Source organism: Leptinotarsa decemlineata, unplaced genomic scaffold (genome assembly GCF_025532065.1).
Source record: "Leptinotarsa decemlineata unplaced genomic scaffold, Ldec_3_MD MMD2_tig00026369_RagTag_RagTag, whole genome shotgun sequence".
In the NCBI taxonomy this organism is placed as follows: Eukaryota; Metazoa; Arthropoda; class Insecta; order Coleoptera; family Chrysomelidae; genus Leptinotarsa; species Leptinotarsa decemlineata.
The window spans coordinates 6,270,904-6,285,235 of NW_027412709.1; the positions used below are offsets into that span (position 1 = coordinate 6,270,904).

General features: G+C 31.5%; 1 protein-coding gene across 5 annotated transcripts in view; it reads left to right on the forward strand.

Moving 5' to 3' along the window:
* LOC111507510 (uncharacterized) overlaps positions 1–10,508 on the forward strand; it is a 484,193-nt gene extending 473,685 nt beyond the window's left edge. For all 5 annotated transcript variants that reach the window (XM_074185259.1, XM_074185256.1, XM_023162821.2 and 2 more), the window contains 2 exons: positions 7,977–8,159; positions 9,637–10,508. In XM_074185259.1, the coding sequence (XP_074041360.1) occupies positions 7,977–8,159; positions 9,637–9,702 (249 nt within the window). In that variant the 3' untranslated portion in view covers positions 9,703–10,508. The remainder of the gene's footprint in view (positions 1–7,976; positions 8,160–9,636) is intronic.
* Positions 10,509–14,332: the final 3,824 nt, after the last annotated feature.

The following is a 14,332-nucleotide window of genomic DNA, read 5'->3' on the forward strand; positions in this document are numbered from 1 at the left end:
TAGGATTCACTTCCGAAATGGGCGTTGCACCCCATATGTAAGTCTTTTCGATTTTTTCACGGTCATATTCGATTTATTGTCATCATCTTCAATGATTTGAGATCCATTGAAATGCAAGTTTCGAAATTGATTATTCCTAATAGTCAAATGAAAATCTAATTTACTTTTAAAAATTTTAACCTCTTCCAAAAAACAGGAGAAGTAAAAACTTGGCGTAAGGTTTTTGTGAAAGTTTATACTTATGTCTCCTATACAGAATGGAATAATGATAATGGTTCCTACCTCATTTAGTTTATCTCATTCAATCCTCATTTCTTTCGTCCTATTTTTTGTGTACAGTTTTTGTTTTTTTTTATTCAATATAAGTGTTGAAATGAACAAGAGAACATTCAGTATATGTGACCTGATTGAACCACTTGTCATAAAATCCATATTTGATAATATCATATATGTTCTTCATCTCTAATTCAAAATCAACAAATAGTTTGGTCGGATACAGGATGGATGTAATATTTGTGAAATATATTTGGTTTTTGCTAACTTTTGAGTGATTCGTCATTCATATAGGTCATTTTGTAAGAACGTCAGGGAGTTTCAAAACATGCACTTCGTGATCTTCAATGAGCAAACTCCATTTTTGCTATTTGACATGATAATATAATTGTTAAATATCACCAAATACGGAATGAAATAAGTTCTAGTTTTGTATTTGAATAAAGATCATTTCTTGTTTTCTTTCAAAATATTGAAAATGAAATCGATTGGAGAGTAGTTTCCGTAACACTCGTGTAGTATGACTACAGAAACAAATCAAAATAGAAAAACTCCAGAAGTTTTTGATTTCTGAATTTCCTCAATTCCCCGGAAACATTTTCTGCATTCATGAAATGATACTCAACTTCAAAATACACATCAAACTCAAATGGATATTTCTTGTTCGTTTCAATCAATTTATCTTTTTCCGTAGATGTAAATATTCAAGTATAGTATATGAATAAACTAACGCATTTTATGTATATAAAATAGTTATTATAACCATGGCAAGTAGATGTATATACATGTAAATATAGTTGTGAATAGTGGCTGAAGTTGTAGAATGTTTAATGTAAATAAATGTTTGAATGCTCCGATGACATGTTTCCTTGTGTGATATAAAATTATAATCTTGAACATGAAATATTTCTATAAAATTTACGTAGATTTTCGGGCCACAGCAGCTTTCTGAACCAAACTTGCATACCTCATACTTTGAAGAGTACAAAATGAAAAATGTATAAATCGAGAATAATCTATTTAGTTTCAGTGGATCCATCAACAAAGTTCTTCAGATACAATCAAATTTTGGTTTTGATTTCGAAGTGTTTTCGAATCAGATAGTTTCAGTTAAAATCAAGTTAAGCTGCAGTTTTGATTTCAAATTCCGTATCACATAGATTTTATGAAAGACTCATGAGGTGAAACTGAAGCTAAAAGTGAATATAAATGCATATGTATTCAGAAAATTGTTAAAATAATCTAAGTTTTTTACATTAGACTCAAATTCGAGATGCGAATACACTGGTGTAGTAACTCATATGTATATAATTTCTACACAAATCAGACGACCAAGATGACCAACTTCATTTCATGAGATGGCGTCAGATGAAGTTCCTCACACAAATGATTTCATAGTACCTACATTGTTGCGAATTCTCCAAAATGTATCATTCATTTCATGAAGCAATAGTCAATGAACATCGAACTGTTCAAATCCCAGAAATCCAAAAGTAAGGTATCAATTATGAAAAAGTTTTCAACTCGAATCAAGCGTCATACTTTGAACATTAGGTCAAAACATAAGTTTTGCGGCATTTTACAATAATCTCTCTCAAAACCTTACATATTGTCATACATTGCAATCATAGTATTTGAAAAATTGTCTGTTTTAATTTTCAATTCGGTATTCAAATTTTCTACATCGATATCAGATGCTTTTGATTCAACGAATATACCTCCGCCAGTCGAGAATTTATTGAAGATGCTGTTTTTCTATTTTCCCAGTTGATCATGAATTGTAATAATACCTATTCATTTCATTTTCATTCGACAGTATATGTTATTCGCGTCATTTTGTTCATTATTGTTGAGAAAGTTTATAATGAAGAAAAACTGAGTACCTACCATGTGAAAATTGTATGATCTGTGTCTTGGACATTGAACATTTTACTTTGCAGAGAAAGGCTCATTATAGCAAAGATGCCGTACACTTCTGAAGGTACCTTTTTATTTCCATTTTTAATCAGATAACAACAAACGATTGGAAGTTATGTCATGAATGCAGATATTTCAAGCACTCAACCAGTATCAAATATAACATAAGGATGATTGAAAATAAATTTGATGTTTCAATCTGTAAGGCAGATTCAATTTATTATGACAGAAGTAATAGAAGAAAAACGGAGAAATTTTACAGAGCCGACGGGGAGCATGAGCGATTAAAATTGAAGAGTACATTTCAAGCAGAAGATCAGGAGCAATCCATTAGATCTTTCAATTTTGTAATTTCTTGACGAATATAGCTGCTAACACAAAACGGAATATTTCACCTTTTCACACCAATAAAGATATAGTCACTTTTCAGTAATATACAAAGTAAGTACATTAATTGAATATCCCTAAAGCATCATTTTCAATCGATTAAAATATGCCGTATCACAAATGAAAAAAATATATAATTATATATAAATAATGACTATTTCAAGCTTAGCAATCTGAACATTAAGATTGGTATTTTGTGGCCTTTCTGCAACACTCATCATGAAATATTAATGAATTCATTTCTTCAAGAGCAGTAACAAAAAAATAAATATAATTAGCAACAGGAATATGAGAAGCTATAAGTTATGATAATTCTGAATGTAAATTAGTTCTAGAAACTTCTTCTTTTTCGACCGTATTTGATCAAAGAAAACTCAAAGCAATGATTATATTAGAAACATTTTTAAAGCATTACCTACAGTAAAATTTTTAAAATCTACCGATGAAAAAATTATGAATTAGGGCATCATTCAAAAAAAAATTGAAATTGATTACTCCTAGGGACCTTAAAATATTTTTTCAATCTGTCTTTTCAAAAAAATTAACGGCTCTTTCTGATTTCTCATTCCCCATTCATGAAAAAATATATTTTATTAGAACTAATTTTTGAAATTCAAAATAATTGAAAACAACAAATTATTGGGAAATAGCACGTTATTCTATAAGTATTTATAAAAAATTCACTTCATTTTCTGATCACATTACCCAGGTTGGCTGTAAATATGCCATTTCTATATTTTATGGAGTTATGTAACTTCATAATTATTCAATTCAAATGTTCCAAAAAAACGTCCTTCCGAAATTGGAAACATTTTTTATTCTCGAAATGAAAAATTATATCTATTTAATCTGTCAATAACACCTGTCGCCCCATTATTCAATCGTTCGAATGTTCCACAACTTGGATCTTTTTGTGAAGACAAAAACAACTTGAATAGTACAGAGAATAATGACGAATGGTCGAGTTATGCGGAAACCATTCAGACCACTAATTGTAAATGAAATAAATGATAAACAATGAATCTATTGAAACTGTATTGTGTACCAAGAGACGAGAGAAACATCAATTTGCATTAATTTCATTCAATTAAAACGAGAGCTCAATTATCAGCCCATATCAGGAATTCCTGAATAACATTTCTATTCTTTGTTGATCATTTTGGTAATCCAAATCACGATTTAAGAAGTTCAGTTTCAGTCCAGTGGTGAACTTCAAAAATGAAAAAATATTGTCCAAATAACTAAGTTGAATTAATTTCCAACACTTCAACCTATCCGTGATTGATCAACCAATCATTTATTTGTAAAATATTGTTTATTTTCTAATGGTATATGCAAATGTAGTGATCAATCGAATTTTTAATTAACTATCTGTGGTAATAAAATTTCCATCGTATATTTTTCTACTCCAAAATAAATTCGACCACAGTTAAATCTGTTCTCTGTTAAAATCTGTTTTTCCGTTAACCTGCTGTTTCCGTTAACCAGTGAATTTGGGTTTCGAATAAGTCACAATCCACCAAAAATAAATATAAAGACACCACCGCCATATTCAGAAGTTCTTCGTTCCAAAGAATAGACACCTTTTCACAACAACGAAGATATAGTCACTTTTCAGTATAATACAAAATGAGTACATTAATTAAATATCCCGAAAGCATCAATTTCAATCGATCAAAATTTGTGCAGATCCATAAGTTCCGAAATTGTGTTACGTAAATATCTTGAGTTACCCTAATTTATTTTATAATGAAGGTTTGCTTGAAAGCAACGTGTTGAAAATGATAATATCGAACGAATTCTGATCGAGAGAAAATCAATTATTTCAGTTTCGAAATACAATTTCAAAATTCATGTGGAATATCTAAAGAACTATCAAATTCCTGAAATTATATTCACCTGTCATATTTTTGTACAATGTTAACGTAGACAACTTTGAAAAGCACACGATTTTTATAATTAAACTTCCCAATAACACATATTCAGTTCATTCCAAACAATCAATTAGATTTACTTTGATATACTTTATCAGAGAAATTAGAATATTTGTCTACTACCTACTTATCTTTGAATAGCCTTTCAGAATAACTGTAAATAATTTTCTCTGATAAATTAGATAATAATACGAACCGATGCAGCAGTTAGATACTGCATTCGGAATGCATCTTTTATCAAAATTCAAAATAAAATTATGAACTCAACCTAATAAGGCTGTCAAACTCACTCTCTTCCTCTCTCTTCTGCTCTTGAAATTATAAATTCAGTAGAAGTTCTACACATCCCATTCATCAAATTCAGTAATTTTTTATTATTATATTCTTTCATAATGTGAAGTTACAAGTCATTTTATAGCTTTATTCGAAAGTGACATCAAAGGAACCATTTCGCGAAGTGAAAGGAAGACTATCACTTTGAGATGTAATGCCAAAGCGTTCATAGCTATTATCTATTAAATTTATGACTTACGCTAAAATCGATAATCACTTCCGTACTCTGAATTCCAAATTCACAATGCATTTCTGGTATCGAAGAATTCTCTGAACTCAGCCATAATTCTAGATTAAGTGAAAAATTCAAAACAAAAATGAAGGAAACGCAAATTAGGTTATCTTTTTACTTGAATTGAAAAAATTCATTTAATGAAATATTGGGTTTGGAGATTACTAAGACCCGCACGTAACTCTGGCTAACGGAAAAACAGAACCAGACAGAACTCAAAAAGTAGATTTTTTTCAGGGATACTAACTGCATACACTACTGATATTATTTTTCGAATATATTTGCGACTTGTGGCGACATCGAGAGGGCAGATTGTGTACAACACTGTTCCAACATCTGAAGTTGCCTATACCAAAGAGTACGAATCCCATAGAAGCTCAGAAGTGGCATTTTCCCGTCACAATAAATTTGTAGTACTCACCATGATCACCAGAGGGCAATGACGGTACGATGCCAGTATTGAATGTATCAACAGACTTGGGTTGCTGACAAACAGTCGGCGGATTCTATCGAAGTCGAAATGCCCAGATAATCAAATTAAATCAAAAAGCCAACTGGTTTGTTAGCGACTGCTACCCAGTTCTGTTGGTAATTACATTAAATACTGATATCGTACTGCCGTCGCCCTCTAGTGGTCATAGTCAGTACTAAAAATTTTCACGTGACGAAAATGCCAATTTTGAGCTTCCATGGGATTCGTTTTCTTTGCCTATACTAATAGTTCGGTATTATGAAAAATGTATGAAAATGAGCATCAGCATATAATAATCGAGAATTTCAAATTAAAATTTGAAATGAGAATTGTAAAAAATGAATTCATCCAAATCTTAATTGGATGAAAAATATTATGCAGATCATTTAAATAAAAGAAATCCATTTTTGAAAATCGAAGACTATCTAGTTCGACGAATGAATAGTTTTTAATAGTTGCACCCCGTACTACATGACGGAAAATACTTTATATACTTCAGGGAAAATTCATCACTGTTGAATTGAATATCACTGAAATTTTCTTCCAACACCAAACCGTTATTTTAACATCTCGACACGTGTTTCGATCACCAAGTGATCATCTTCAAGAGGAAGATCAGACTTTTGGATTGTTTATCAACAATTACATTCAATTTCGTTGATCGTTTTCAAGGAAACGAATTCAATTTCACAAAAAAATTTAACTTTATTGGCTCATTGATATGTTTCAAATTTATCAGTCATTACAAAAATGTGATTTTGATATTGATGTAAACGAATCCTACAATAACAGTAAAACGAATATTATTTTGTAACTATACTATGAGTTTTTATTGCCATGAGCAATGTTTTCTTGACGTTCAATTCATTAATCCTAGATGTCACCCGCTCCTTTGTCCTCCCGAATATCACTACTGAAAATATTATGTATCGTATGCTTCGGAATATTTCGTGATTTTCATAAGGCTTGTCATACTGAAAAGCATTCAGGCATTGATGAATGAGAATGCAAAACCTGATTTCATAATTTTCACACTTTTTCTTACTGAAATATCAAGCTCCATCTCACCCAAAATATCAAAAAAATCAACTCAATTCACGATGATACTATAACTTGTGTTTTCGTCTCCAGACACACATTCTATTTGATTATTTGAATAATGGAATTTGGAAACTTTGTTCTAATATTGGAAAATCTGAATTTCACACGTCACCGTTATCAGCACTCCTGATTTATTGTCGAAAGAGTTATGTTTCCTGATACGACGAAATGCAAAATGAAGTCAGTGGAATGAATATCCATGACCCCACGTTCCATCGAGATTGTGGTGTCCAATATTTTTTGTCTAACTGCTCCCCTGAAAATTCAATTGGTAGATCTCAACTTGTTTTTGTTGAAATAAATACACGAGTATTGCGACACTCATGGAAAAATTTCAATATATCATAGTAGTTCATAAAACTCAAATCATTATCAACATCTGGAGAAAAATATAAACAATTTTCATTAATCAACTTTATTGCGTATCTCAATGAAAGAACGAAAATCCATCCTTCATTTTTAGGCGTTCATTCGATACCTTTTGAAACTAGCGGACAGAAATTAAGTAACTATATACTGTATGCTAAGACACTCGCAGGCAACGAACATGTTGATGAGTATGCTAGAAACGGATAATCTATTCCATATATAGACCCTGAACTTGCTTTGAGGGTACCAAAGTCTTTTGTACGGAACCGGGTTGGAAGGTGGGTCTATGAGAAACATCAAGAGTACTAGGAAAACTTACCCGGGTACAGACACGAGAAAATTTTCATGCAGGAACCGTTAGAGAAGAGAACTGAAGAACTGCTTGATTGGAGCAGGAATCAACTCGGAATTATCACAAGGCTACTCATTGGAAACTGTACATTGAGAGAATATCTGAACAAAGGAGCAAAATACAGCTAAACAATAGATACTTTACCTGCAAACAATGCATAGGTCAGAGACAGTTCATCACATATATATTCATCGAAGGACCAGTTCAAACCAGTATAGAACAAAAGAGTGTTGGAATGGGCCATTGGAGGAGAACCTAAAATTTTGTCAAATCATTACTTTCCTCTACTTTTGTTATTGTTTCTTGAAGCTGAAGCTTATGACTGAAATTCATTTCATAATTCATGAATATGAAAACCATTTACTTTCAAGGGGGTATCGAATGACCCCCTGAACATTCAGCATGGTCTTTAAGCTTTTGTTGAATAAATGATAAAGCATCATCATAGTCCCATTTGTTTATTTTAGACACAATTTTGTATATTTTTTCACTTGTATATTTGTACACTAGGTACATTTGTGGTTGGGATGTGTACTAATTAATTTAACCATTAACATTTATACCCAGAAGTAACTCTCTGACTGATTTTTTTTTCTGTTTGGTTAGTTGGTAGCTGGTTCAGGAGCAACAGAAGAATCAGATGAGAAAGGAAATTCACCAGGAGGAGTAGCTGAGATTGACATCCAGAAGAGCGCAGGACATTACTCAGAAGGTATTCCCGGGCCTATCACACGTTTGCTCGTCATAGCCAACCGAGGTGTTGCCAATTTAGTCCAAGACCTGATCCTTGTAAGTATCTTCCAGTAGTTCTGAGTGAATCTAGTCTTTAATAAAATACAAAACAAATACACAATCTGAAACAAAATCATAAATATTGCAATCAGACGAAGTGAAGAAGAAATTTTGATTTTGATATAGCAACAATTTTGTTTGAAACATGGGCTTCCAAAGAAAATGGTCCTCTAGAAGCTAAATAGGGGTCTATACAGAATTGTATGGAGTTTAATAAGTCAGCACGGTGACAAGCAGTATTGAATTGTATCGTTTACGTACAGATTTCAAGTGTGTGACAAAAAAAAACCGAAAAGTTGAATGGATGGAAATAATAAAAATTATGTCTTTTTTGACGAGTCCATAATTCCAAAATTTTGATATAAGATATTTCTAAAAGAATCGAAATACCTATGCAAGCTTATGGATAAGTTATGTTAAGTAATATTGAAGATCAATAATACCATCAGATATAAATATATGATGTTCCAAATGGTGTGATACGTTGAATTTTTACTCCAATCTCCATCTCGACTTGACCCCATTTTTAGATTTCTCTCTTTTTAATTCTTGAAATAGAAAATTAACACGTAGTTTGAAAAATATTGATGAAACAATATCACTGAGTGAATACGATGCTTCAGAAAACAGTCTCAAAGAAGCCGTTCAGTGAAACGGGGTGTAATGTCACGAGATATACGAAGGCCAGAGCCGGCTAGGAATCGCCATTATTTCAGATATTTCTGTGTGATCCTTGTGGGAGTCCAATTAGTTTTCCGTTGTTTGTATATGCCTGCTCTCGTTATGGAGGATGAAAAAGTCCCAAAAAACTATTTTATAGTTCGTAGGTGTAATTATTCAACCCAAGTTGTATCAAACAGAGTGTTTGTAATTGTTACCTGTGATAGAAGATGAAGATGAAGAAAGCAGTTTATTAAGTGAGCTTGTTCTGTCAAGAAAATCATTTTAATGATTTTCTTGACAAAACTTCATCATAGTAGTTCGATCGTGATTCAGAATTTAGATGGTGTACCGATACACACATAACTTGTGACGTCACACTACATTTCAATCAAGGGATAGTTTCAAAGCAGTCCTTGATAACTTTATATGCTTTCGATATAAAACTTCTGTCATTGTATTCTGTATGACAATTTTTTATTTTACTCAAACACTAACAAACTGAATTTTGAATTTATCGAAAAAAATCAGTTTTTTGTTGTTCTTTTCAAGTTTCAAATCATTGAGTAGCTTCATAATAATTCATGCATCATTTCAAAATATATCTTCCTATCACGAATTACCCAACACGTTAATGACCGAAATATATATTCTTCATTTCAAATTAACGAGAAATCAAATACTGCATCTCAATACAGAACATTTCATGTCAAGGTCCACGAGCATAATGTATATTTTATGTAAATTGATTGTTTTTATAACATAAAATTAGGACAAGATTGATCACTATCTAATCGCTTTCACTTTTTTTCAGCGTTTGGCCCAAACTAGCGAGAAATTGGTCAACTTCAAGGCTCGTCTCATCACATCCCTGATCTAAGAAGTTTTGCCATGATTCCGATAGAATATGTTGTCATTTTTTTTAATGAAAATTAAATCATGATCATGTTTGATTTCAATCGTTGGAAGTATTTTGACAATGAGTAGAAAAATTCTGCACATTTTTCAGGTGAATTTTTCTTCGAAAATAATTTGAAACCACTCATTGCTACCGAATGGAAGCAGACTATGATACTGTTTTTCATAGCCTTCATTGAGTTTTTTACCGTTGTCAAAGTTGAATCCAGCTGGAAAAATTAATTTCAAATTTATTTATCAATTTCAATATTGTTATGTAAATATGTCTATATGTTATTTACTTTTTTTCACTAGGTAGTTTTCTTGCCATTTTTTTCTTTGAATTTTCATTAGGTGTACATGTACATGTACGAGTAAGAAAGGTGTCTTCGAGATGATATGATAAATGCATCGATCCTTGTCTTTTAGTTCTATCCTTTCTATACTCAATCATTCCTTTTATTTTTCTTGCATTTTTGTATTTGTATTCTTGTATTTGTATTTTTTATGTATTTTTTAAATAAATTTCATTCAGTTGATGTTTGTTACCTGAACAATTGCTCACTTTTTAATTGTCATCAATTTTGGAAATAGAAGAGTGATGTTCTTTCATGAGTGCTTTAGATAGATATTTTTATTATACCTTATCTTTTGTAAGTAGTGTAAATACTTAATTTAAAAGGAAAAGAACATTGCAAGTTGTAATTTGTGTTATTGCGTAGGATTGTCAGTATGAGGATAGGTATTTTGTTAAGACTTGAGAAATAATAAAATGTTTTACTAGTAAAATGCCTATTATTGCTTTCCTTTGAATATGGTTATGCATCACAATGACGTAAACAGCAACAGTTACTGAAGTTTTTTCCCAACACCTCGACAAGAGAAAGATCTACCTCTTGAAGATGATCACTTGGTGATCGAAACACGTTTCGAGGTGTTAAAATAACGGTTTGGTGTTGGGAAAAAACTCCAGTACTACTCATTACCACATCAAAGGTTCCAAACAGTGCATTACAAGCAACAGTTACATAGAAAATCATATAGCACCAATGGTTTCTATTGAAAAAAAATAACTTACTACGAAATGATATATTGAAATATCATACCTACCGTATGTGCACGACTATCGTCAAGCTCCGCAAAATAATTATTTTCAGAGTGAGAATATATAATAAATAGTTGAAATTTATATGAAAATGTATGTTGTTCATTGGCCTAGTGCTGTGAACTGATATCAAAAGTTCAAATTGAACAATATAATCAAAATCGATATAAATAGGAACGATTACCATTCTGTGAGGTGAAGTAAAAAACGCCGATCTAAAGGTACGTGTCGACTAGCAAGTAACTTGCGACAGTTCTTGCGAAAGTGCTTTCTACAATGCTGTCAGCATGAACGCAAATATTGAGGCAAGTTACTCTCTGCAAGTATCTGCGAGAGAAATATCTCCTGTTCTGTCGCAATAACTATCAGATATGTATACATTAGAAATGTGAAATATTCTTCTGCAAGCGAAAATGTTCAGTGAAAATGTCGGCTGCAACAGTTAGGTGTGCTGCTGCTACTCTGAAAAGTGTGTCCCAAAAAAAGAAAAAACAAAGAAAACGAAAAGTGTGGGTACGAAATTGGATCTGAAGACGATGCACTCTAGGTGTTTGTGAAACATTGCTAAATGAAATAAGAGATGAAGATCCAGAAGCGCTTACAAATTTCCTTCATATGAATATTGAAGATTTCAAATTATCTTTTGGAATTAGTCAGCCCCATGATTTCCAAAAATGATACTAAAATGCGTCGTTCTAGTTCAGCATGAGAACGTTTATTTGTAATCTTGAGGTTTTTAGCATTTGGCAACAGGTAAGTGTACTATACATAATAAAAAATGTTTAATGAAAACAATATATTTCAAAAACGAAAGACAAATAAAATTATTTAAATTCTTTGTTTATTAGGTGAGTCCTATCATTCGCTCATGTATATATTCAAAATTCCTGTATGTACGATTGGTCGCCTAGTACCTGAATGTTGTATGGCTCTGTTTCAGGCTCTGAAAAACGAACATCTAAAAGTAAGTAATGACAAATGATATATCTACCATTATAATATACCTTGTTATGGTGAAGTAACAGCATAATTGGAAAAATATGATGCATTCGAAGAAGGTCTTGTATTCCACGAAGATGCAGATGTTACCTCCTCACTTTCTGCCATTTCTAGTACTGCTCTTTGGATTTTAATTTTCAGTTTTTTTTGTTTTTCTCTGGACCCTAAATTTCTTAATTCTGCTGCTATGAAATCTCCGAAAATTTGGCAATCTTCAAACGACTTATCAAGAACTGCCATTGCTTTTTTTAACATTTCGTCGTTGTCATCAGTGTTTTTTTTTTCTTGTTTTTACTCATGTCTTTTGTTGACCTATCTGACTCAACATTTTTTATTTGACTATTGTCGGGTTCATTGTTGGTATTGTCTGGTTGTCTATCAGAAAAAAAAACGGACGGTTTACAAGAAACATCGGAAGAAAACAAAATAATCTGGTTTCATCCATCACACATTTATTCATAAATAAATTGGAAGTCCATCTGGAAAACAGCCAAATCAATAATATATTTAGATTAGGTGAAAGAAACACCCATAATAGACCAATTTTATTATCATTCACTACATACTTGAAACAAAAAGAAATCCTAGAATATTGTTCTAAATTGAAAGGTACTGGGATAGTAGTAATAATAATAATAATAATACATTTATTGTGAATAAAAAATACATTTTAGACACAAAGGGGATCGGGTTAGCCGGAGGCTGTCTTCCACCCTTCCCATAACTGACATATGTAATACAATATGAGATATTATAAGCTAAAATAAAATACAAATACAACACAGATATCCCTCATATAGAGGGATATAACTATAGATGATCATATATATACTACATCATATACATACACATTTCAAAGTGGAAATTTTTTTTTGATTACAATGAAGATTATGATGTAACAGAGTATTAATACATAAACAGACAATATACATATCATATTCAGATGGAGAAGATGTTTCACAATATAATAGGAAATATAATAATATAATTTGAATTGAAAGGGTTATATTTTTAGGAGTGATTAATTTTTGGGAAAGAAAGTTTTTGGCTTTCTACTACTCCATCTGATACAAAAAAAATGGATGAGAGAATCTTCCAAAGAAAGGAAGGAAGTAATCAATTTGAAAATAAGTAACTTTCAGGCACAAACTGAAAGAAAGTCCTCCTGAAACAGCTACTTTCATATAAACATTGAATTACACGAAAGAAAAAAATTCTTTCGAAACAAATACTTCTATATGAACACTGAATTATACAGAAGATACTTTTCTCTATTCAGTTTGTATATCAAACATTTGTTGAGGAATAAGAATCAGATATCATTCACATGAGCTCTACTTTGAATGAATGGTAATAAATTGTACTCACATGGAACACTGTCACCCTAACTGGTATACACCGGTGTTTCGCCTTAAGACACTTGCCCAAAGGCTCTTCAGTACCAAATTGGATAACATTATAGAAAATACACACAATTCATTCATGAATTACGATTTTGAATGTCAGGGAATAAGCTTGATCTGCTTATGTCATCGATGACATCGTAATGACGCGAGAAGCGAGAAGCCAAGAAATGGATCAATATGAAACCAAGAAATTAAATACACTGTTTGATAGACCTCAAAAATGAAAATGCAAATTGAAATGTATGAATGAATTATAAATTCCATTCAGCATATCAATTATATATGTTTCAATTAGTATTATCGATTTTCTTCATTTTTTCCTCATTAATATTTTAATATTATGTGTTTATGTTTGTTCACTAGCGTGAAATTATTTTATATATTTTATTTATTTATTCAATTGCTTTGCGATATTTTATCCAATATTTTATAAATTTACTATATTTTACTATTTACAAATAACTAGTTACTTATTTTAGAATTCATGGTATAATAACCTTAGTGATCCACGCGCAGGTTAGCCTTTGTGGATTTTCTCTGTGTTTGTTTACTTGCATTCTTCAATAATGAATTGAAAGTGTATGTATTGATTCTTTGGTAAATAAATATTATTATTATTATTATCATCTATACAGACTGATTCACGGTGGATGGCACATCAAACGTGAACCAGACACCGGATCAGTTCGAAAATTTAATCCAGAGCATATTCGGACATTATCTACCCAACTAAGATATTTTCGACAATGCGTTGTTGTCACTTCTATTAGAAAGTAGTAGCAACTAAAATTTTTTGAATAAAACACCCTGCAGTAGCAACTTTAATTTTTCGAATAGAACACCCTGTAGTAGCAACTTCAATTTTTCGAATTGAACACCCTGTATATGATATCATTTTTGGAATCTACAACAACTACCCGACAACTTCTCTCGATATTTTTCCATACTTATCTGTTACCGATTTCGAAATATGAATCAATTTCAATTTTTTGAAATGCTATCTTTGAGATGAGAAATATTATGGTACCAAAATTTGGTTTGGAGTTACATGATGTTTGGAGGCTTGCCACACTACAGCGTAAACTCCGTTATTTCAATACAGG